The sequence below is a fragment of the Lepidothrix coronata genome, unplaced genomic scaffold (genome assembly GCF_001604755.1).
Source record: "Lepidothrix coronata isolate B3197 unplaced genomic scaffold, Lepidothrix_coronata-1.0 Scaffold0, whole genome shotgun sequence".
Lineage (NCBI taxonomy): Eukaryota > Metazoa > Chordata > Aves > Passeriformes > Pipridae > Lepidothrix > Lepidothrix coronata.
Window position 1 is genome coordinate 15,414,486 of NW_016690180.1, and position 26,207 is coordinate 15,440,692.

At 36.9% G+C, this 26,207-nt stretch overlaps 1 protein-coding gene across 6 annotated transcripts in view; it reads right to left on the reverse strand.

Moving 5' to 3' along the window:
• Positions 1 to 26,207, reverse strand: part of RBPJ (recombination signal binding protein for immunoglobulin kappa J region) — a 151,496-nt gene that overhangs the window by 16,879 nt on the left and 108,410 nt on the right. For 3 of the 6 annotated variants that reach the window (XR_001873864.1, XM_017809060.1, XM_017809163.1), the window contains exons 2-4: positions 13,852 to 13,890; positions 10,339 to 10,434; positions 548 to 713 (exon numbers count right to left, since the gene is read on the reverse strand). Coding sequence is in view for 5 of the 6 variants with exons in the window: in XM_017809060.1 (XP_017664549.1) it covers positions 548 to 713; positions 10,339 to 10,434; positions 13,852 to 13,890 (301 nt within the window). In the remaining variant the exon portion in view is untranslated. Of the gene's footprint in view, positions 1 to 547; positions 714 to 10,338; positions 10,435 to 13,851; positions 13,891 to 23,944; positions 24,013 to 24,828; positions 25,749 to 26,207 lie in introns of those variants that run through there. The other 3 variants (XM_017809344.1, XM_017809419.1, XM_017809252.1) reach the window with 3 other exon arrangements.

The following is a 26,207-nucleotide window of genomic DNA, read 5'->3' on the forward strand; positions in this document are numbered from 1 at the left end:
TAAAATACAGCTTTAATAAAACAACCAGCTAAAATGAACACTTGTGCTGCTAGTTTCCAACTGTTTAATTCATCACAAATACCTTTAAAAAAAAATCTTGTAAGCAATTGACACCACTGTAAAAAACGATCTACCAAATTTTTAAGACGGTATTTTAATAGTATTTTTATGCAAAGGGACTTAAAGACCACTTCTAGCAGCAGATGTTCAGACACTTCCATTCATGCAACGAAAGGGACACGGAGTTTGGGCCAGAAACCAGATTTCAGTTAGCCACTGATGCCTACCAAACACCTAACAGTTTATTGACTCTGCATCAAGAACCTACAAATTAAAGGTTAGTATCTTGTTATGACCTTATGAACTAAATCTACCTATTCAACCATCCTACATATTTTCGAGGGATTTTTTTTTTAAACCACTTACGTAGTATCTGCTACAGTGTAAGAAAAGTTAGTAAAAATAAGCAAGGGCATTCCTTGAAATATGCACCATGTAGCTATAATATCCTTTCAGCAATCTGAGTGGTTTACTACAGTTCTTCTACCTTTCCTTCCAAGTTCAGCTGCTGCATTTCTTGGTCGCTGTTTCCTATCCCAATAAAGGCGCAAGGTTGTGATTCTTGCTCAGTGCAACCATCTCGTTCCATTTGCTCTTTTTTTTTCTTCCATCCACTGCCCATAAGATACACACATGGAGGAGGACAAAAGAACCTGAAAATGAGGAACAAATGATAGCATTACACACAGCTTTCAAGAAAAACAAACTGATGTGTACCCAAAGCTTTCTTAGCCCATTCACACTTTGCATTTGAGTTTGTACAGGCATCCCCTTCGTTTGCCTTGAAGGTTTTCTAAAATGCAAATTTAAAAAAAAAAAAAAAAAGGGAAAAAGCAAGGACAATTCAGCAGTAGATGCACTGTCACTGAGTATCTTTCCAGCTCAACATATGACAGTCTGCGCCTCTGTAAAATGAAAATGCTTTCTACCCTTACAAAGAGATTCTGAAAGTAAAAAGGCCTCAAAAGTTATTATAGTAATTTGCTTTTGTAGGTGCTTAACATGATGCAGCGATTAACATACACAGAACAGTTCCACACACTAATTTAATGGACAACTGCTGACTACTATTCCTAAACATTTAGTGGTTTGTCATTAGCAAGGAGGGACTCTATTCCATCCATGCATAAGCCTCTCTTCAATTTTTAAAAGGATTAAATGATTTTTTTAATCTTCATCAGTAACTACAGAAGATAAGACCTAGTAGTCTTCAGCAGCACTGACTGCAACCCATTTAGAGTCTACACATAGCAACATGCTCAAAATCAAATTCAGCATAATACAATGCATTGGTCTTAAGGTTTCTGTATATTGTTAAAGCCCAAATTGTGAAAACGTTTGGTTTTAGTTAGTGAACAGCTGCAGTGTTTTTATTGTCATTTCATTAGGATGAAAGACAAAAAAGCAGAAAGACTACATCCACTTGTGAGGGAGATAAGGAGGCATGAAGGGAGAGGGACCTGAAAAAGTTTTTAATTATTCTATTTGCTTCAAATTAGAGAGTAGTGCTTAACTTGGCACTTCTGAAATCCTGCGCTGACTCCTACCTTGCATAGGTGGGAAGGATTTATTTATTTTTTTTTTTAATTTGGCTTGGGACAACTGAATTCCGGGTGGAGGGAGCAGGCCCCATGCCGGGGCAGCAGCCAGTTGTGCACCACAGGCAGCCACAGCAGCAGGCAGGAGCGCTCAGGGCGTGGGTGAATTGAACTGCAGGCTCTGAGTCACAGGAAAATGATCAGAGGATAAAATTATTCCGTTTCTAAAGCGTCTGTGGGAGTCCTGGGCAGGAGAGGACAGTGCCAGGTTACTGGCTCGACTCAATGATCTTAAAGGTCTTTTCCAATACTAAATGTTTGTACAATTGTTACTTCTAAACATCATACAAACCTTCATTAGTGGAAGTCAGCCTTAGTATAAAAATCCAGTCTAAATCACTTCTTTATCTCACCTATTCAGCAGAAATATCTTTATTTAACAGATACAAAATTGTCCTTCTAAGTAACAGAATCCTTAACAGGTGAAACCAAAGTACTGGTAATAATAACATAATTAAAGAAATGTAAATATCAGGAAGTCATATAAGTAACTAAAAATATTTGTAGTATTTTCGGTTAATGGACACAAATAATGTATATTCTTTGTCAAAGAAACAAACAGCTATTTAAAACATCTCAGTGCTAATGAACAAAAATTACCGCCTGCAGGCAAAAAAAACCCCAAACTTACTTTCTTGACAATAAGCCTGCAGTCAAAATTTTTCACTTACATTCATCCTATGTAAAACACAGCAAAATGGGTGCTATACCAGTATCCATTCAGCTCAAATATCTGTGAACGTCTTTCAAAAGTATTGTGGTCCGAAAAAAAGACCACTTATAAAAGAGAATCTGTAGAAAGTAGCTCACTATGTGACATCACAATTTCTGCATTTTTGAGGTGTCCAAATTAATTTGTGAAACTGCTCCCCAGACTGCTTTTTAAACTTAATTCTAAACAAATAGAAACAAATGCTATATTTCCTCCATGTTGATAATCCATTTCAGCAAAGACTTAATTATTTGCTCCTTTTCCTGCCTTCACACTGTTCTGAAGCATAGAAATTTTGATAGAGAATTACGAACTAAGAGAAAGCCACTTGTAGAAACAATCTATTCAAAGTTTAACAATTAACATTTTTTCATGTGCTTATTGCATCAGTTTTTAGTATTTGTATTTCATTCTTTGGGGTAATCACAGGTCATATGAAGGCTCTAGAATCTTTTTCTTCCAACTGAAAATGCAGGACACAGAGAACCAAGGTGACAAGCAGAAACTCGCCAATTTGCAGAGCAGATGTTTCCTGATGACCTGTCAAGAAACTACGCAATAAACCAACACAAAAATAACACTTCCACAGTAGCAGCACATGAGAATACTTCCACTAGCCCAGCCATTATTCATAAAGCTAAAATTTGTAGTTATCTGACATTAGAATGGGTTATTGTAATATTATTGCTCTAAGAATAGAGATTCTGGAATTTGAAAATCACCATGACTAGAGTGAGCAGCAGTAAATATTAAACAGCACACACTGTGTATCCCTTTTAGATTGCAATTATGCCTTTTGCTTCTTATTTTGTTCTATCTGACCTCTGTTGCAGCTTCCCTCATCAAGACTTTGAATGATGCAGTAGGGGTATATTTAAGCACACCATGAGTTTCTGTTATATGCTGATTAAGTCTTCTCCTTACTACTACAAATTTTTGATTTGAAAACCAGGAATGCATTTTCTACTTTTCAACGGCATTTATTTCAAACACAACAGATGACTTAATTTCCCTCAAGTGCTTCTCTACCCGAAAGAAAAAATTATCTTAAGAGGACTTATGTTTGTCAGGGAGACAGTGCAATTACAATGGTCAAGATCATAAAGTTCATATTAAAAGTACAACACGTATATTTACTTTCTACATATCACCCCACGACTAGATGTAAATACCCTAACTGTTGTTAGAAACCTACTCAGAAGCTCACCTACTGGTTGCTGCAACTTTCAGTATTTTTTAGTGAAACAGAAAACCAAAGAAAGAAAAAAAGAAGTTTTAGCACTACACTGAGAAAATTTCTACTTAGACAACTGTGGTAACATTAAAAAAAGAACCAAAACATTGGGGGAGGTGTGAGGAAGAAACAGGATAAGCAGGAGTCACATTCTTATTAGATCAAGGGGTCAAGTGAGGGCAATGACCATGCCCAAGTACTGTAGAGAGCAAAGCAGAGGCCTAAACTACTCTGCCATCCCAGATTAGGGAAGTGTGACCATGGTCCTCTAAGAACAATACTTTTCAAATGCAGGTTAGGAACTAAGTCTAAGATATGCAATTTTGGGGGGAAGAAGCTTTCAAGTAACACACCACAGAGCTTCTGAATTTTCAAACCAAAATGACAATACAAGACCTTTTCAGTGTTAACAGACATATCCCACTAATTTTCTTCTGACAACCTATTTCTGATGAAGAAGTTATACACAGACTAAAAATTAATACCAACCTTTATTAACACAGCAATGCTTTGAAAAAAGAAAACCCCTTGTATTCCAAGTATTATAACACCATAAAGCACATGTGACATATTTACCTTTCTTCCTCATGTACTCTTTCATATTTATCTTACTGGTTAGAACACAAGAAATATAAAACCCCAAACTTTTTTCATATCCTTTCTCATTTTAGCTTAATTCTAAACAAAGTCCTCTGAAAATCTATAGCCACTAGATGGCAATGAAGACCTTTAAGAAACAAACTGTAACCCATTGAAGAAGAGGAAACAAGCCACAATAATTAAAGCACTCTTTTAAAATTAGACCATAAGGAAAACCCCTCAAAAACTATGACTTACTGAACAAAGAAAAAAAACTTTTGGAGCTGAGAAAATTTTAAATTGGGTTAAAACTATGAAAAAGAAGAGTGTGGACATTCACAGTTTGAATGGATTTTCTTATGCAACAGGCTCTTATTCACCCTTCAGGCACAGACAAGTATAGTCCAAAGTAAAGTCCCAAGGCCTTTTACTTCATATTTACAGTTCCAGGAAGTAATGTATAGGAGAGATTAATTAAAAATTTTCTATCCAATATCAGGTGAGTAAACTATCACTTGCTTTATATTTTTAATTTTCACAGAGAATTAAAGAAAGTCTCTGATATGTATAAAATAACTGCTGGAAACAGGTTCTCTCATTAATAAAATATTTCCAATGTAAATAGGAATGTAAGTGTTCATGTGAGAGGCTGGCTTTCAGATAACTATAAAGAGAAAAAGAGAAAAATCACCTCCCCAAAATAAGTAAGGTAATTTATGTAAAGTAAATTCCAGTACTACTGATGGAAATAAGGTAGGATGACGTTTGGTGGAACAAATGAAAACACTCTTCCTTCAACCTTTGATTTACAAGCCTTACCTCTCTTTAACCACAAAACTAAAGTGACACTGAGTAGGAGGCAAAAATTCTTCTGAAGTATTAATCTGAGTAAAAAATAGTAAAAAAAAATTATGTTGCAGGGACAGGTAGCTGTGTCTGGTTCTTCTGAACTTCTTCGGAATTTTCAGTACAAGAAGTAATAGTAGGAAATCATATAGGATATAATTTCTTCACTGCATTTGTAGCATATTCTCTTAATACCTCTTCTCTATGCCATGAGCAGGCTGGCATTTTCTTGCTGAATGTGCAGTAAAACAACACAAGGCATTTCTCTGTGAGGTAAACACCTAACAACTTGATCTAAAAAACACACGTTATCTGTTAGGGATTCCTTCTGTGAGCTATTTCATTACTGGAAGTATAACAACCTGGAATGTCATTCCTGAACAAAACCTATTCCACATTTGTTAGAGCCACATGTCAAGATGCAGGTTCAGTGTTTCCTACTTGCTGATATAAAGCAGAGTGACTGAACCAGGGTAACAGTTTGGGATACCAGGTCTCTGCAAATACTTCATGTATTTAACATATCCCTACAACATTTTGTTACGGACTCCTGGTTCCTCAGAAGAGGCTCTCTGTGATGCTCCTCCTATGCATCTTTAAGTATTTGTGATCAGTGTAATTAAAACCATGGGCAGTTTTAAATGAAGCTAACATGGGAACTGATACTATCTAGAAAAGGTCAGAGGATCAACCTCCAAAACGTAAAGGGCACCCCCATAGTATCTTCTTACACTATAATTTCATAGGCCGTTCAAGTGAGGAAAGACCAACCTCCTGTTAGACTCCAGGTTTAGTAACTCAGTACAGCAAACAGAAACAAGTTGTTACTCATCTGTTCTGACAGATCTGTTCCATCAGACCAACTGGAAACCAACCATTTTTCCACGGCAAGAAAACCAAGCTGAGATTTGTCTAAGGATGCTCCCCTTTATTCCAAATGAGTTGAAGGGAAGAATAGAATAATTTCTAGTGGTTTCTGAATCTTGACTGCAATAACACAAAGAGAACCAGGTTTGAACTTTGGCAGTGCCTGGAATACTGTGTTAAATCAGACAATCACCAAAGGGGAAAACAATACTCCTTCAGGTCAATCAATACAGAGAAAATATGGTACTTCAACTACAGAAGCTACCCTAATTTGCCAGGAAGCAAGGGGTAGAAAGTAAAAAAAAATCAGCTCATGTTACTGCTACCTAGTTCTGATGCACTCGATGCTCTCCTCAAACCACAGGCTTCTGTTCACAAAGGTTTGCTTTCTCAAATCCTCCAAGTCATCCGAGTTCATCTTACAGAAGTATTTGCCTTCAGGAGAATTCAGGGGTTTCCACCAGCTAGGGGTTTTTTATATTCAGAGTGACATTGGAAGGGAAGCTTTTCCTTTGTACCTGTCAATTCCAAGTCAGTCAAGCAGGAGATCTGTTTGTCAATTGAGAATCCCTTTTCTTAGGAGCTAAAAAGCTAACAACATCCACTAAGGAATTCATTACAACAACAAACAAATGAAAAATCATTAGGTCCAAGAGTGCAAAGGATGAAGCAGCGAAAACCATGGGGTAAGCCCTGGGAAAGGCTATGCTCTCAATAACAAGAGCATTATCCAGAGAGCAGGCACACTCAGTTCAGGGAAGAGAAGTATTTGAACAGAAATTACAGGAGCTCCTTCACTAACAGCCATAAACCAAGATGCAGCCAGAGCATTCTGGCTAATCACATGCTAATCAGCAGTGAGAACCTTTAAACTCAGAACAGCATGTAATACAAATACAGCAGTTGGGCTCACAGTCTTTAGATGAACTATGTCTTGGAATCCAAAACACTTCAGTTCTTTAAACTGCCATATGATCACACTGTTCAGACTCTGAGAGAGGTCTCAGTTAATGGTAAATATGGAAAAAAATACAAGCACAGACCAAATACTCACACTCATCAGGAGTAAATATCACCTGAGTCTCTATCAGCTGAATGTCTCTGAAAGATGACAGTCATCCAACAAGAAACATGAGGCATGAAGTCTTAAATTCAGCTAAAGCCCATCCCTGAGCTTCTTACCTCCTGGTTTCTTTGTTTAACTAAAAAGCATTAACTTTGGGAAGTGCAAGGCTAATATGAAGAGTCAACTCAAAAAGGAAAAAAGTCTCCTTTCATTACTGTTACTTACAGACAAGTAGGAAGAATTCTCAAGCTAACCTAGAAAGTCCCCATCCACGTGACAACAACCTGGAATTGTGTTTCTGTGATGCCTATTTAAACCAGGCCACACTACGTGACATCTGCGCCGTCTACAGCACAGTGTTTTCAACAGAGTATTTCACCATCTACTAAGCCTCATCAAAACACTGAAAGGTAGTTATTATGCCATGCAAAGTTTATTAATGGTAAGTATTTTCCATGGCCTTGCAACAAATAAGATTTAAAGACTGGAACAAGAGGTGGAAGTTTGTTTAGGTGGGGTTTTTTTTAGGTTCTATATTTATTTGAAAGAGATGTCAAATTTAAGAAATAATTCCTTTTGTTACTGGAATTCTTAATTACAAAAATAGTACAAACTAACTGACTCTTTAAAGATCAAAAGCTAACCAGATTATATACAAGTCATAATGAAGTCCCATGGAAAACACGAAATTTCTCCATAAAAAAAAGCTATGAAATAGGTTTTTTCCCATAAAGAAGATGTATGCAAAACAAGTCACTTCAGAAATGGTACTGAATGTAAAAATGGTAAAAACTTTACTGGTCAGTTGCATAAAGCAACGTTAAATCTTTAGTAATTTTGCTCAGTCCAGAAATATGAAGAAATAAAGGGCACATTCTGCTATAAATAAAACAGAAGCAATTAAAAAAAAAACTCAAAAAAAGAAACAAGGAATACTTTAATTCATCATTAAGTTTCACTAAGTACCCTAGGGCACACGTGGATCCAAGGATTTAATAATGGGCACTTTTCTTTACGCTGATAACAACAGGACATCATAACTGATCCCGACAGTCTGGGAACTAGCAGAACAGTATGTCAGACTGTATATATGGTATGCTAAAACTTAAGAAAATCTAAAATACTTAAACAGAAAAAATGAAACCCTAGTATGTATGGCAAGAGGCAATGAGCAGAAACTGATGCACTACACCTGAACATTAGGAAGAACTTCTTTACTGTGCAGGTGGACTGAGCACTGAACAGACTGCTCAGAGAGGTTGTGGAGTCTCCCTCACTGGAGATAGTCAAGAACCATCTGGATTCAATCCTGTGCCATGTGCTCTGGGATGACTCTGCTTGAGCAGGGAGGTTGGACCAGATGACCCACTGTGGTCCCTTCCAACCTGTACCATTCTGTGACTCTGATTTCACACTATCATTTCATACCCATACCAGGACAGCAATCATCTCACCATCATACTACTTGATAACCAACATCCAAGCATTCTGGTCATCTTTTGCCAAGGTCTGAAATTCTTGTTTGACATGCTTCCATTTTTAAAGAGGGAAATCTGAGATACCTTTCTTAAACAAATGCAGTTGTGCTGAGATAGGACGCTGAACTGCACCTCAAAAAAAATGGTGAAAGAATGCCTAGTTTCAGTTAGCAATTGTTTCAAGCAGTGAGAAACCAATGACCAGTTTGCTAAACATTATTAGTACTCAGGTAATGTATGTGCCACAGTGACTTTACAGCACCAAGTGAAGTATACACATATATTCAAGGCAACAGGAATCTATGGCAATACTATGAAATGCACGTAGGCACTTTCACAAACTGTTACCGAATAACAATTTGAATCTTTGCCCTGGATACTTCAGAACACTGATGTACATTTTCCAAACAGTAATGAAACTTTTAATAATCAAAATTACATACTTTATATTTTCATCCCACTTTTGATGTAATTTGCTCTCCAGAATAATGACACACAGGACAGCTTTGAAAAATGTTCCTACCCTTATGAACTGCTCTGGCCTCAAGAGAACAAAGTTACAGATACACTGTTTAGAGAATCACTTTCTTATCTGCAAGCACATCCCTCATTTTTGGGGAGTAATATGCTTAACTCATCTACAGTGATAAGTTAACTATGCAACTCTTGAATGATAATACAACCTGAGAAGATAACCAGAGGTCCATATATTGTCAGGATAAATCTTTCTGGCTGTTGAGTTTGCTGCTAAGGGTCAAAGTTATCATGTACTGACAGTACAGCCCGGCATTGCAAGCCCTTTCTTTGCATTTAAACACGGCAGAGAGCAAGAGGGCTGTACAGCTAGACAGCAGGTACACAGCACGCTTGGCTTTCGTGCACTTCCTCCTTTTTCACTGACTTCCTACTTGATTCACATCAAGAATTTCACAAAGATCCAAAAAGCACTTTGAGCAAACAATTCCGTGGAGCTGGACACTGCTCGAAAGAAAGGACTGCAGACACCGGCTAACAGACAAGACAGCACATACTGAAGGACAAGTACTCAGGCACAGAATGCTGAAGAACAGTTGACAATATAGTCTGTATCTCCGTGATTCAGAAAGTCATCAGAAAGTGTGACTTAGGTAAGTAGCAATACACTGAGAAATCTGCAGATTTAATTCTAACATTCCTGTTTTTCTAACACTGTCATATATAAATATCTTAAACCTCTAATGTCAGAAAGTTGTAAAAACATACTGATGTAACAGGACTTTCACAACAGTGGCAAAAGAAAGGTTAAAACTTCAAAACCATTAGTGTGTTGAATATGTGGTCTTTTGTGTGGTGAACAAATAATAATAATACAAAGTATCTGAAAAATAGCCAAACACTGCACTACTTCAGTGAAATGTAAGGTAGAAAAGCATCACTCATAATTAAATAATGTTCTATTTCATCAAAAGAGGGCTAGAAACCTGCATATATGAAGGACCATCCTATTTGCTTGTACTAGTCATGCAATAAAAACCATCACACAGACTACAAGACCGCACAAAAAGCACCTTTGAAATTCTTCAGGAAAACACTCCTCTACAAATAGTCACTGTGGATCACCTTATTCACACCAGACTTAAAATGCAACATTTAAAATGAAAGCCATTTTACTCCAATGGAAGAAAAGCTTCACCCACAGACAGGGAACCTGTTGGTATAAACAGGCATCGCCCCATTGAATGCCACAGGTTTGCAGCACTTGTTACATAATTAAATGATTTATGAGAAAGCATTTGGTTTCGTGTTTCTTCAGACTACACTGCATTCTTAGGAATTCTGCAAATTATGCACCAGACCCCAAACTATAGTTTCCCTGGCTGGCAGCTGTAAAGGCAATTCAGGAAAGCGTAAAGACTTACCTTTTTTCATTTCCATATGATTTCTGCGCAACTTTTGCATGGAGTATTAGTACTGTTTGGTCACCTCGCTCCTTCAGGTAGTTTCGCATTGCTTCCCTAAAAATTAAAAGACAATATAAGCTTTGAAAGTTCTTCTGGTTTTGTTTATAATTAGAAGAACTGAAAGACTGTTTTAGGAGAAAAACCCCAAACCCAAACACCTGAAAAAACAAGAAGGCAATCATTAACAGGGTCAAGATGTGTTTGCTTACTGTTTAAGACAATTACACAGGAAAAAGAAGTAACTATCTTGCATGAAACTAGCAATAAGGGTCTGTGGTCATTTTCAATTACTACATTTTCCAGAAATAAAAGATGCTTGTGTCAAATCGTACCAATGCCAATCACTACACCATGTTCAAAGTCCTACTTCAGAAAGTACGATGCCACAAATATATGATTAGAGCAGACTTCATTAATTCAATATTTTCTTCATGAACAACTTAATATCTCATGATATTGACAAATTGTTTAAATTTCTTAACCAAATCAGTGCAATGTTTATATACAAGCTTTCTTTTCGTTGTGAAGATACTAGGGAAAAGTTAAATTCTTCAGCTTATTGTTACATCTAGTTTTCTAGAGAAAACCTCTACTTCCTGCATAAAATGAGGTTAAAAAAAATTAATTTTTAGAACTTTTCTATTGTTCATCATCCCTGTAATGACAGACATCATATAAGTGCTGTAATTACCTCAAACACACCAACAGCAATTCCTCGAGAGAACTGAGAGAACAATACACCCTATCATTCTTCTGCATAATATTCTAACTGTTCATTAAGCAGCATGCCAAATTCAACACCCTAGGGATTAGCTGTGTTGGAGTGCTGGCAGGAACACTTTTAAGTTCCTGAAGGAGTTTCTGCGGGTTGAATGCCCACCAACGCACTCATTTTCAAAGTCATCAACTAGAGAAACAAATTATGAATTTATCAGGAAGTTATATGAAGAGATTAAACACTAAATAAAGCGAATTTTTTGCTTGGTTGGTTAAATTTTTCTATTTTTATTTTTTTTGTGAATGACACCAACTGTTGAATTCCCTTCGGAAAGATCTCGAGAAGCAAACATTTCTAGTGGAAAAAAATGATGGAAGATAAAAGGCAATATTTTATCAACAAGACCTTTTCCAAAAGAAATCTCCTCATATAGTTTCATAGAGCAAAGCAAGTACATTGAGCGGGGGTCGAGTTGGACAATAACAATCCGGCTTTGCTAAGGATGTTTTGCAAATCTTGTGTTTGTCATGGCTGAATGAAACATGATTAACGTCTAGTGGTTAGTGTGCAGATTTTCTGTCTAAACAGCAGGATATAAAAGCAGACAAAAGACTTCAGTTACTGTTTTAAATTTGCACTAACTTGATCTACTTATATTTGACATTAAAACTGATTTTACATTTGATAAAACTGATGTTTATCCATGAAAGCACAGCTGGAAGAACCGTGTTAAAGCAGACAGACTTACCTATTTACAACTATTGTTTAAGAATATATTTTAAAACACAAAACATAATTCACTGTGAAATTATTATTACACACTTCATTATGATATATATTAGCTGCATTTGTTTAAAAACTTTTAACCTGACAATTTGAAATACTCTATCAATAGTACTGTCATACTAAATTAAGAACATCTGTCATACTCAAAACTTTTGACTTGACTACTACTACAAAAAAAAAAAACAAAAACACTCCAACACACCAACCCATGCAGAAAACCACTAGGTGCTATCTTTATTTAGCATTTTATGAGGAAGAAATTTTGTCTTTTCTACTGGTCTGTTGCTACAGTGGACTTGAACAATCCAAGCTCCTGAGAGAACTAGGGATGTTCCCCTCCAACCTCTCACACTGATAAAGAGAACACATAACCATTGCAATTCTTACACATCATTTTTCATTATTAAATCTTAAAACTTCACGAAGGTTGTACTTTTATAGCTTACATCCAAAACCAACTAGCACAGTATGAACAAAGTGTTGTTCTGCTGGAGCTTGCACAACAATGAATGGATTATTAGCCAAACCAGACTGTCTTTACACAGAAAAACCCACAATAATTTTCCAATAATTGGACTAAATGCTCTAAACTAAGGGTTTAGAGACACATTTTACAGCATTACACAAATCAGTCTTAAAAATCAGTGTGACAGTTGTTAGGTTGCTTGTTTCCAGTTAGGTTAGGTTGCTTGTTTCCAGCCTCTAAGGCTTTACAAGCTGCTGCTTTGAAGGATGGTGAGTACTTCCCAGATGCCTACTCTTCACTCACAGGAAAGAGTACCTAGCACACCTAGTACGTAAAATCCTGCACATGGAATTTACAGTAAAAAACTACAGTAAATAGTTAAAAGACCTTTCACTCACTAGTCACTGTTTTTGTTGCTTTTTTTAAATCACAGAAGATAAATCCTATGAGCAACTTCAGGGTGATACTAACTTCAGGGTGATACTAACACTTGTTAGTATAGATAGTATAGATAGAAAGCAGCTCATTCCTTAAAACACAGTATCTTCAAATATCCCTAAAGACTGGCAGGCCAACAGGAGACAGCCATGTTTGTTTAATTACCTCTAAGTCAGTACAGGTCAATATTTCATTAAAATGAAGTTTAAGGATGACATAAGCTAACCTGAAACTTATCCAGAAATGCAATGAGACAGATATTCATAAAACAAAATGTAAATGCTCCCTGCCCCAAGTGCTAACATGAGGCAGCATTTCATTCAAAACAGAGGTTAAGTCAGAGTGACAAGAGGCTTCCTCTATTACCACAAAAAACTATAAAACAAATGGTACATCTTTTTTGCTTTCAAGCAAACCGTGGATTCTAAAGCCTGTAGCTATTTATAATGGGCACAGTTTGTGGCATGGAATAATAAATATTTGCATAGACTGTGTTACAGCAGTTTGAAAAGAAAGGTGATTACTTAACAGCTTCTGGTGTAAATACTTCCAAGGCAGACCAGGAGCAAATCAGGCACTGCGTTCCAGTCACTCTAAGCAGTTTTCAGAATGGATTGACTGGATAGTACTATTTGATACTCTCTCTGACTGTTTGGGTTTCACCAAAAATTGGTTAAGATCACTCCCTGACAGCACTGTGTTCAATTTGGGAAGCAAGAAGCGTTACTTTACATGACCTCAGAAGGCACTTTTAACCAAGAAACAAAATCAGTTCACTCCTAGTGATTTAAAACTAAGCAGATTCACATCCTACTGAATAATCTACAATAACTGATGTAAAGCCAACACCATTTCTAAAAATGTCATTTTGAGTTTCATATTAAAAACAAGCCACTCTGTTTGAAATTATATTTCTGGTTAATGATTGCATATATAATAGAAAAGCTTTGCTATTTACAATTCTAGGATTAGCAAGCCACAAATTTTTAACTTAGAAATTCTTCTGAGAATGAAAAGGATAACTTCAGAAAATTGTTAAATACAGAGTTTCTTTAACGCTTACCTGGTGAGCCGTTTCGGTTGAGGTCGCTCTCCGAATTTCCTGAAAAAAGAAGAAATTACTAATTTAAAACAAAAGAATTTAGTCATAATTTTACAGTGAGATACAATCCCAATTTTACAATTTTTGAAATTGTACTGGAATTTGGTGTCTTTTCTTTGTAATTTCCTAGATAGATCCCTATCAAAATATCAACCACTCCTCACAACAGCTTTTCCTACAACAGCAGAGGATTTTATTTGGAACAGTACATAATTTTCTTTGTTAATTCACAGTTTCCTTCACAATTGCTTTTGAAAAGTTCAGATACCACAGGAATGTAAAAAACCAGGAGATCTTTGCCATAGAATTGACCAGAAGTGCCAACAACAAGCGGTTATTATCAACATACAAAAATTAACAGACATATCTCTGAGTTGACAAATCACAGTGAATGCTTCTGATCAGGACAATTTCACAAAAATCTGTTTTTCCTTCATGACTTCTTACAAAAAGGATGACAATGTATTTCATAAATGCCAGTACAGAACTATAGGAAAAATCTATTTCCTATGGAATCCATTCCTATGGAATGCAGCTAAGCTTGATCCATAAATAGCCTGCTATACACTCAACGTTTTTTAGCCATAAAGTGTTTTGAGACAGCTGTACTTCCTTCAGTGCTTTGACACCATTCTTGAGAGAGAAAACACTCTTTATAGAAAGGTAAGACTTTCCACAAAAGTCTTTATTTATATAGGACACCAAATTTACACACTGCAGACACATTTTTATTATCAAAAACATCCTCAGATTAAGCCAAAATGGTTAGGTAAAAGATCTGCGAAAAGGAAGACTGTACCCAGCAATGTACATCTGCTCAACCTGGTAAGGAAGTATAACCACAAGCTAAAATGATGACAAAGAGAGGAAAAAGAAGAGAATACAAAAACCCACAAAGCAAAACAAAAAGGCAGGCTTATCTTAACACCTTTCTACCTAAAAATAAACTGAGACCTAAGAGGCTGTGCTTTTGGTGCCAGTGTTCATAAATACCTCTATGATTTGCCAAAATGTTTTTTAAGTGGGCATATCTTTCCCTTTGTGCTCCCTGGATAGGGAAAAGAACCATCTCCTACTATTTCCCTACAACAGTGTTGGAGGCCGTAGGACAAGAACTTGATCACGAAGTAATGTGAAAGGAAATTCCCCTGTCCATGCAGTGGATCTGTCCTGGACTCTGCAGCAACTGGTGGTGGAATGATTTCATACATTCCAATTTAATTTCAGTAATTCTAGAAACATACAAATGTATAATTACATAACTATTACCACATATAGTTGAGGAAAATACCACTCTCCTGAAAAGACAGTGGTAACATTCAGAAAATTTTAAAAGTTATTTTTCAAGACTTGAGAAATTAATCTTCTAAAGTACTGGCAGTCCACTCGACACAGAGGAATTGAATAAACAACATGAAGTCAAATTATTTTTTTTTCAGCTTAAACAATGAAATAAAAATTTATTTTTCCAACTACAGAACTTCGTTTCATGTTTTACTTTGTTGTTTTGTTAGTATACTGTTCACTTCTCTGGTTTTATTTTAACTTTAAATGAAAAAAGGAAACCAAAATTCTTGCTGAAAGATTTGTTTTTATGTATTTTATATTTTGAGGTGTACTGGACACAAACTTCATTTATCTTTTTCTCTGTGGTATGTATCACTGCATTGTCATATTTGTAATGCAGAAAGGTAACTACAAACGCCAAAAAGCTTTGCAGTTTGGCAGTGGGGAAGTTACATCCAAAGCCTTTCTGCTTCTAAGACTTATCTTTCCAGGATATGCCTTGCTTCATCTCCTGAGCACACCTTGTGCCTCAGATTTTCCCTGGATAACAGTGTGAGTAGGTGTGTGTATCCCACCTCCTCAGTACCATCTGTGTAGCTGCAGTTTTCCCCTGAAGACCCAGGATCATTCTGTCTGGCAGAGGTTCGACTGTCTGTGACTCACTGACTAGACAACAGATTACCTTTAAGAAATACTCTACAAACAACATCCCTATGGATTAGCTCCCTGTTTTTGAGCAGAACTACAGTCTTTGTTTCAATCCCTCTGTGCACCTCGATTCACCACGAAAAAACATTAAGAGTTACTTATTTTGAAGCAAAGAGGTCACTATGCACACCACACTTCCCTGTACTGGGGCCAAACAGATACAATCCAAGATGAGGACCCAAGTATATCAGAAAATGCATTAACACAAAAAAACCCCTTACAGACAAAAACCTTACACTGCCCTAATGCAACACGTACCTTTGCAGAACTCCTGAGAGCAGGAGATACGTTCCCCTTGCACAAATGCTTATTGCTAAAAAGAGTTTAATTAACAAAGCATCTACACAACACAATTGCAATTACTTAAAGAAATAAACTTCATCTTCTTCCTTAGTCAAATTCTGAATATACAGCACAGGAGAGAAGTACCAAAACCCCCATTCTTCAGAGACAGAGCTAAAGCACTGAGTCACCCTGGAGATGCACAGGGTAAACTCTGATCTGATGCTCAGTGTAGTACCTTTCTAAATCACACACCAGCTTTCCCTAGCCTCCTCCATCTGAAATAAAGTTAATAATGTCACTGCAATCAACTTGTGAACACATATAATGCTACCCTTAGCAACACGAACCTTCCAAAGAGATGATGTAAAGTAAATTGTGTAGATCTTTCATTATTCTTTCAATATTCATTAGAGGGAGAGGTAGAACAGGAGGACACTGCATCTTGATATTTACTTTAAGTCCTATTTTTAGCTGTTTCTAATTAAATTCAGCTATTTTTCCTCAGTAATGTTATCGCGACAGATGACTGATGGTTACGTGTCCTAGCTATGGTGTCAATGATCAGCACTTTCTCTACCATCTCAAAATCATTTCAATGATCCCATAAATATTCACCTCCCTAGTTAAACAGCAACAGCCAAAGAAGGTAGAATTTAAAAATGATTAGGAATAGAATAGGAAATGGAAACATCACCGTGTCATGGCATTATTCTGCCACACCCCCACAATTCAGAAAACTTGAAGCAGTGGAAAAAAGTTATCTCAAGATAAAAAAGATACACAAAAGTCAGTATGGATAATCAATAGTTTTCATATGCAATTGGATAAAACCTCAGCCTTCAGTGAGAGCATGAGAGAAAAGTGACAAAATGATGCAATGACATAAGAGACTAATAAAAGGTATGCAAAATGTAAAAAGGAGATGGTTATTCTCTCTGTCTCATAAACACAGGAAATGGGAAATATTTCTACTATCTGAAAATTTAATTTTAGAATTTTTTTTCTCCTTGCTCTAAAAGTACTGTTAAAACTGAGCTGTGAAACATATTGCTAGAGTATATTGTGGAGGCTGAAAGCAGAAGTGGACTTAAAAGATTAAACAGAAGTCAGCTACAAAACTCCATTAAGTATAATGACCTATTTTACAACCTTGTTCTCAGAAAACCTAAACCATGTTCTACCAGCAGCAAAAATATATCAGGAGGAAAAAACCCAAACCAGTCTATATTTACCCTGCCTTGCATATTCTTTCCTTATTAATCCATTACTGATGACTAGCAGGCACAGTCCAGCATGTATACTCCTATGAACCAAAGCAGCAACTGCATCCCGGATGTCAGAGTTTCAGCCACACTACAAAACTCAGATATACAAACTACACACAAACATTGAAAAAAAAAGTATCACATGCATTTTATTTAATGGTTTATCTGGTTCACTCTTCCCATATGTTCATAAACTGATGTAGAGATGTGTACTGACAACACGACCTGAAGGACAGAAACTATCTTCAACTGCTACACAGAAGAAAAGACTAAGAGGCTTTTTAATTTTTCTGATGTTAAGACAGATGAAAGTGCAAGAAACACATTACATGTATGGTTTTGTACTAAATGACAGACATTGCACAAGCTATGATTGTTGCTATTTCAAACTTTCATATTTGACTGGCATATTGAAAAAAGAGTCAGTTCAGACATCACAAGGTTACCTGTCAGAGATGACACAGACCGCAACACTTTTCTAGCGTAGGTTTTCACTGGCTTTCACTGTTATGGAATTTCTTTTTACACTGAGTATTTCTATTTCTCCTTTCTTTACATCTTGAAAAATATGCAGATTGATGGATAACAAAAATGTACAAGGGAGGAAATTAAAAATGTATCATAGTTCTATTCCTACAGTGGTCATTAGACAAGATAAATATACATCATTTGAAATCCTACTTACAAGTTATGTACCATTATACCTGAATGCTCACCAAGTTTCTTTCCTTTCCTGTTTTTTAATTTTATTTTATTTTTTTATTTTACTGTCCAAGACTAACTGCTGTTTCAGGTGTCCTCTATGGGGATTCTGGACATACACTCAAGCTGCTGTTTCATTCACATCAGTTCAAACTGTATTCTATAAGTATTCCCTAAGACCCTGCACTGGAAATACGAGTGCAAGCATTAGTCACACTGTAACCACTTGCTGTTGGAGCAAGTTATACTTGTCCTAATAATTCTTTTCCCAGTCCCATATTTTCTCCAACCACTAGTTAGTATTCTGTTATTTCATGTATTTTATTTGTCTTCTGATGCTTTGCATCAATTAATTTCACTTCCACATTTTGCACTGTAGGCATAGCTTTTCTCCCACATCACATCCCAAATAATTCCTCTTTTCAATTCCATACTTTTCATTTAGCAAGTCCCAGTTTGACATTTAAACCTCCTTTCCCCATTCACAGAAATGGAACATACTCTTTTTCTTTTTACCTCTTCGTTGCCCTTTCAAGTAACTACGGAAGCGAGCAAGTGCACTAACATTATTATTAGTCTTGCAAGTACAGCAGCTAGTTTTACTCAAACTTTTAATATTTTCAGGTAAACACATGGCAAAATGTAAATTTCAAATGTTTTTGGACAATAACAATGTCAAATCCTATTTGGAATTCCTAGCTCAGATACAACATGTACTATAATATAATTTTCTATGGCTGCAGGAGGATGAATTTTCACTGTTTCCATCATCTACAAAGGAGCACAAAGAAATCTATCAGTAGTTATGTGCCTCTACTAAAAATACCAAACTTATTTTCCAGAGATAACTATTTTGGCTGAATTTTTTTGTTGAATAGTTCTATGTGTCAAGTCAATTTTGAATGGAAAAATTAGTAAATGAAAATTAAACACAACAGTTTTGTTATCTGCCAGAAAAAAAAAATTATGGAAAAAAAACCTCTATAAAAATCACATGCTATCCCATCCTCAACTCTGACTGCAGATCTGTGGTCACTGAACAGCTCTAGCATCCTCCTGCCTGGAATATGAACTTTAAATTTTCCGGTACTGGTCTTCAGCCAACAACATCCTTTTTACAGTCCCTGAAAAAAGTCCATTCACCTTTACTTACCGAGCAGAGAAGCCTTGAAAAAATATTTCCACAACATTCAAATAGAGACAAACTTCAGCAATTAGAAATTCTACTTGGCTTACAGACTGACACTTTTTGGCATCTAGTAGGAATAGCATGGATCTTTTTGTAAATAATGCTCTCCAGAGAAGCAAAAGGCAAAAGGGAGTTGTCAAATTTGACTACAGCAGGAACAACAGCTGAGCAGAAAGTGAGTGTATTGGAGAGGCCAACATGGGGAGAGCAGCAGAAACAGTGAGGACTAAGAACGGGAAGACATAGAAGAGTTGCTAAGTGAAATAAATGGACGTGAGAACTCTATGGGCAATGGGTACCAGAAAAGCCTGTGGCAAGGCAAAACGTTCAGCTTTAACACCAGAATATACAAAGACTGGTAAAAATACACTACAGGTACTGTTTTCTGTGTCGACTTTTTCGTGACAGAAGTTTTCCTGGTGTCTTAACATTGAAAAGAAAAGCAAATACTTGCCTTACCCTGAAGAATGCAAAAATATATTATACAAAAAGAGGCTGCCCAGAGAGCTGGTAGATGCCCCATCCCTCGAAACATTCAAGGTCCAGTTCGACAGGCCTCTGAGCAACCTGATCTAACGGAAGATGTCCTTGCTCACCATGGGGAATTTGGACTAGATGACCTTTAAAGGTTCCATTCAAAACAAACTATGCTATGATTCTATTTTACAGTTATAGCAGATATCCATGTGTTGAGGTCTATTTTCTTTCTACTCATACTTTCATGAGTATGAAGAGATCAGGTGGTGCTTAACTGCCCAGTTGGCAACTAAACACCACCCAGATGCTTATCTCCCCCTGCCATCACAGGAGTGAAAAGCATGACTAAAGAGCAAGAAAACTTGTAGGTTGAGATAATAAAATTGTTTAACAAACAAAAGAGAAGTGGAAGAAGAGAGAAACAATAAGCCAAACACTCACCACTTCCCATGAACAGACCGATAACTAGCCAGTTCCCAAGCAAAAGCTGGGTAACCTCTCTTAAGCCTCCCTCCTCTCCAGTTTATTGCTGAGCATGACATTATAAGGCAAGGAATATCTCTTAGTTATTATGGGTCATCTGCCTGGTTGTGTCCCCTCCCAATATCTTGTACACCCCTCAGTCACCGTGGGGGGAAGGACACCGGGCGGAATGAGAAAGAGAAAAGGCCTTGACGCTGTGCAAACACGTTCAGCAAGAGCTAAAATATCAGTGTGTTATCAACACTGTTCTGGTCACAAAGAACACAGCATCATAACAGCTGCTATGAAGAAAATTAACTCCATCCCAGCCAAATCCAATAGAATGAGAAAAAACCATGGATGCTTTCTGCGTGGGCAAAAAGTTTCCTGTTCATTGGAAAAGTTTCACCCCCAAACATCTGACTGCCAGATCATTTCCAACTGGACATACACACTTGCTGGTGCTTTTAACTATCTACCAAAGGCCTAACATCATTCCCAAACAGCGAAATCAATTCTCTATTAGTCCTGTTATATCATAGCATGTCACAGTATTTGCTGCAGAACATATCAGAAGAACTCTTTAATAAGCTACAAGAGATGACTGTAATACCTCAGTACGGATTTTGGAAACCATCTCCAGACAAGTGTCACAAGGAAACTTCCCTGGAAGGAAGTTACCCCACAGTGCTCAGTTCAATGGTTTCGGTTCCGTCTCCTGCAGCACAGATGTCTCAACACTGTCACACATAAGATATGGCAATCACTAAACTAGGGCAGTATAAGACCCAGAGACTCACTGAGTAGTAAGTCCCACTTGCCTTAAACAAAGCTGTTGAATAAACAGGTTTTGAGTCAAACACAGAGTGCTGTGCACAGGCTTGCCAGGGGCTTGAGATGATCAGGATTAAATTAAATACAGAATAGTGACTAAGGGAAGTTTTTACTTCCCCAGAGGAGATCTGAGGGAAATAATGCTTCAAATAGAAGTTTAATGAAAAGAATTTCAGACTTTTACATAGTTTCTAGAGACATTTCAGAATACACTATGCAATTCAGAAAGAATGAATGTAAGAAACTATGACCTCTGCTCTCCAACGATACGAAGTGACAATGAAATCTGGTTGGAGGCTCAAGTTAAGTTCCAACCCCCATTATAACAGGGCCTATTACTTTTTACCATAAGAAACAAAAATACTCTTCAAAGAATTAATTTCGAGTTGCTTTGTGATCAGTTACCAGAAACCTACTAAACTACAAGCTCACCAGTATGAGATCTCAATGTTTACTTGGTCTACTGAAGTTATCTAAGATCTAGGAAAGTGAAATGCTGAGGTTTTCATTTAAAGTTTGAGGATTAATATACAAGTATGCCTTTTCAGTTGCTAACAGAGAGGTCTTCTGAGAAAAGCTGAAAAAGATTCAAGTAGCACTCTGGGACTCTGTTTTCTCTTTTTCTTTTAATTCTCTATCCTCTGCCCATTTCCAGCTTCAGTTTGCTTACCAAAGACAAACCGGTGAAGAACTGAAGAAGCACTGAGGGAAGTTCATACTCATGGACATAAAATACGCTTAAAATTATCCAAGCCAACACATGCAACAGTGCCCATGTACAAGACACACTGAATAGTTCTCAGGAGCAATCCCTTAATTTGCCATTTGTTAGAAACGTTTCATTCAGATTAAACAGCACACTACAACCTACATGGTAAGACTCAGCTACCCCACATCAGACTTGATTTAGTTCTGCAGATTTCTACATTTAGGATAACATGTTACACTAACAAAAGCAAAGCAGCAGATGTACATTTTAAAATATAGGATTTTTCTGTTAATGAAAGTATATTTTCTGGTGCACAGATTTTGGCGAAGACAAAATGCAAATACTGAAAATATTTCTGTGCATTCACCTACAACCATAGTCTATTACAAACATTTTAGAGCACAACTCCCAAGGGAAAAGATCATCTGTCAGTAGGAAACATTATCCCATGTGGTGGGTTCATGGACCAAAAGAGGATTCCTATGTATTCAAAAAATTGACCATTTATGATCCAGCATGAGCTGGCACATAAGACCACCATAAAATTTCATATAGCAGTTTTGATTTACATCACTTTTAATATGTTTGCTGTTGGAAATAACTGATGCATTTGATTTCTAAAAGTGCACCCTATTCCGCAGCGATATCCTTTATTTTTTAAATGAAGCTGAAAATAGTGCACTGCTATGAATTGCCAATGGTAAAAATGCACAGTTTAAAAAATGATGTCCTACAGATTTAACATGATTAAAAAAAAAAAAAAACAAAAGCACCTAAAGGAAACAATTTCTAAGAGATTAATGCAAAAGACATATAATTGTATATATGAATTCAGTCAACATGGAAGTAAACACAAGCAATTACTTATGTTCAAACAGAACACTTCACATTTATCTTTTCCATGGATGAAGATATTAAATAAATGAACCATACAGTGGCTAAAACAAAGCCTTCAGAAGGAAAATTTTGTCTTCTCCAAAACAAAAATGCGTTCAATATCCACAAGTCTGATCATTATGGGAAACAGAAGCAGTTTTACTACCAGTAACATTCAGCGCTAAACAAACACCACACTGGAAACACAAACCAAAAGAACTAAAATAAACAAGCTTATATTGCCAAAAGAAAGGACAGGTGATGAAGTAGTTCTTCTCTCAGCCACTTTATACTCCATAGCCTACAATTCCACACAACCTTCATTCTTCACAAAGTTCTGAGCACATTTACTTTTCTCAGGCTACCCCCCCTCCACGTCCCGCAACATTTTGGGGCTTTTTGCCCTCCACTGATTTTTGTAGGTTGTTGTAACTTAATGCCATATATAATGACCCAGTCTACCCTGTGTCCCTAATTACTGTGGCTTTATCTGTGTAGTATCATAGAGTAAGCAGTTTTTAAATCCCTAGATTACTCATATCCTAAACATTTCATGGTCTTGTTCTTTCTACATGATCACACACCTGAGGTACAGAAACTGCTGAAGAAATGACACCTGTCTCCTCTGTTGTTCCCTGCAGACACAACTGTGTTCATAAGCACGATGTTGATGAAGTCACCCAACAGACTGACAGTTTCCAGCTCACCCATCACCCGCAGGCTGGTTCATCCCTCAGGACGAACACAACCACTAACACAGTCACGTGCAGCCACCAAATCGCTCTCACTTTTGCCTGCCAGCAGCACTTAGGCCCTGATTCTCATTAGGGTGCCTACCATAATAAATATCGCCATAAAGACTTCATCCTGAAGATTAGGAGTTGAACTAAAAGCTAACTCATTCTTAAAAATAAATACAGTTTTTGTAGTCACATACAAAGAACTAACCTCAACCAATCTGCTTTGAAATATACTGACCCAATGTACCCTCTTTCTTATTCATCCTACCAAAGGAGATAAAATTCATTAAAATCTCACCAATCAAGAATGTCTAAGGGATATGAACAATGCTAGCATTTCTCCTACTCCTAAAGTCCCTTTCTCCTCTGTAAAGAGCAAATGATGGGTGGTCCAACTGCACTGTGACTCTTTGGAAGTAGGGGGCACAGTAGCCCCTGAAATCACAAAACCAGAAAGTTTTTGATCAATACACAAAACATTTTCCCTCTTCAACGAAAAGAAACACCAAAAAAGACCCACCTGCTCCAGGGTGAATGCCAGCAACCATGCACTATCATATCTTTGTACTGCATTATCCTGTACTGCTCCCGACTACACCTAAAGAATTTAAGTCCTCCAACACAGGGAACATATTATGTATTTGAAACAAGTCTTCTGCTCTACAGCACTGTATACAATTTTGGCACTATATCAAAAAATACTGACAAAAATACAACAGAAAAAGCTCTGCTTCATTCAGTCACGCCCTCTCACTGCAAGTCACTGGTTCAATTAGAAACTCCCTCTCCCTTTTCTGATCCGCTTTTATCCTCCCACGTTGCTTTCATTATTGTCCTCTCTCTTTTCCAATCCCCATAAAATCAGAGAACCATAACTGAAATTTAAATACAGCTTGCTCCATATCAGTAAACAGGCTCACTTCCAAAAAAACTTACAGAAAGTAAAAAAAATTCACTTCTTCATAGCAGTCTGCCTACATTTGGAAAAAAACTTCATGCAGTCATCATTACGCCTTTATATGACTCTAAAAGTCAAAGGTCTGGTCCAAACAGGACATAATTTTAATCCAGACAGAATTCACACAGCTCTGCCACACTGAGGCAAGAAAGTCAGTTATGACAGCTTATTTAATGAGGAAGTGCCTAAACATACATCTGGAAGTGTGTTTTCCCTGCCTTTGCTTTAGTTGTAGGCACCTGCAGCAAGAAGTTAGTAGTCCTATCAACTCAAAGGATACCATTAAAACGTTGGAGTGGTGTAGAATGTGAGAAACAACAACAAAAAAAAGATTACTCCATTTATTAATATTCTTTCATATTCACATGCTATTATTTCTTTTTTATTAACTTCCAATAACATTGGCTCAAATGTTCAGTGAAAACTGCAGATTTACACACACTTACCTTAGCAACTGAAAGAGTTATCAGCTTGAAAAGTCATCATACCAACAGAATCTCAGTCCCTAAAACACAATATAATTTGGCTCAGATATTGCAACTACATAGGGAATGCACTCATTAGTTTTACCTTCATCCTCCCCCAAAAAAATGAGGGGATAATTGGAAAAAGGAAAGCACCTGCACACAGTTCACAAAATTGACTACTAAAGTAATGGTGATACATAAAACGCGCCTCGAGCATGCTGTGCTTGCACTCACAACATCTCAGTCACAGCTTTCACTGACAACTACTTTGCTCAGCTTAGGATTATTGGGATTCTTCTTGTCCATCTAATACAGCAAATTTTCCCCTGGATCTCATCTTGCACATCACCTTTGAATACATATTTCTCAGGCAAACTTGACTTTTATTTCCTAAGAAAGCGATTCTATATCCGCTACTAACCCATAATTTCAGCCTCGGAGAGCCCTTAAAAAACAAGCGGCTGCCTTTTAAAACATTAAATTTCTAAACATGGTAAGAACAGAGCTATTGAGTACTAAAGCAGTGCTGTTTACAGTTACTATCTGCCCATATTTGCAAATAAGATTTAGTCTGAAGAAATATTTCTTTTAGATGCACGAGGAAACAACTTTAATAAATGTATCAACTATCATCCCTGTTGCCGGATTACTTGAAAAAAGTCACAAATTAGATACAAGAGGAGACTTTTTCAACCACTTTCTTACTGACACGGGAGCCCTGCACTATACTATAGTACCTAAGGATTTGCTCAACCTTCATTTCAATGTCTAAATGTCCGCAGTGTTCAAAGAACAGTGTCCCCCTGTATATTGAATTAACTGGAAGATAAGTATTCATCTTCTGTGCAGAAGGCAACTTAAAAAATGAATAAAAAAGAAGCACAAAATCTTCAGGCTCATGGTTTTCTCTGAATTGCCATCATTCATTGTAATGCCAAAAATACATAACAGGAGAAATTGTGAATGATTTTGCAAGGAAGTGGTGAAGAACCATACTGAACTTGCAAAGGCAGAAGATTCCAAAAAAGCCAGACTAACCTCACTAACCATAAAGGTAAATATGTATTTCTTTGGAACATCTCTTAAAGAGATAACAGGTTCTTGACAGGGACAGTCTTTGGTCAGCTTCAAGATTTCTAACCACTGCTCTATTAAAGTAATAGGATAATCACTTTTCCATGTGCTTTCTCTTACTCTATACATTCATAAACAAAGGAGGTTCACCACCACAGTATCTGCTTTCTCTGAGCAGAAAAACAAGGAGAATAGACTAATCTGGCTCTAAGGGGCTTACTGTCCCTGCTGCAAGCTCCTCAACCAGCTTCCCCTGCATCACCTGCAGAGCTCAGACCTTCAGA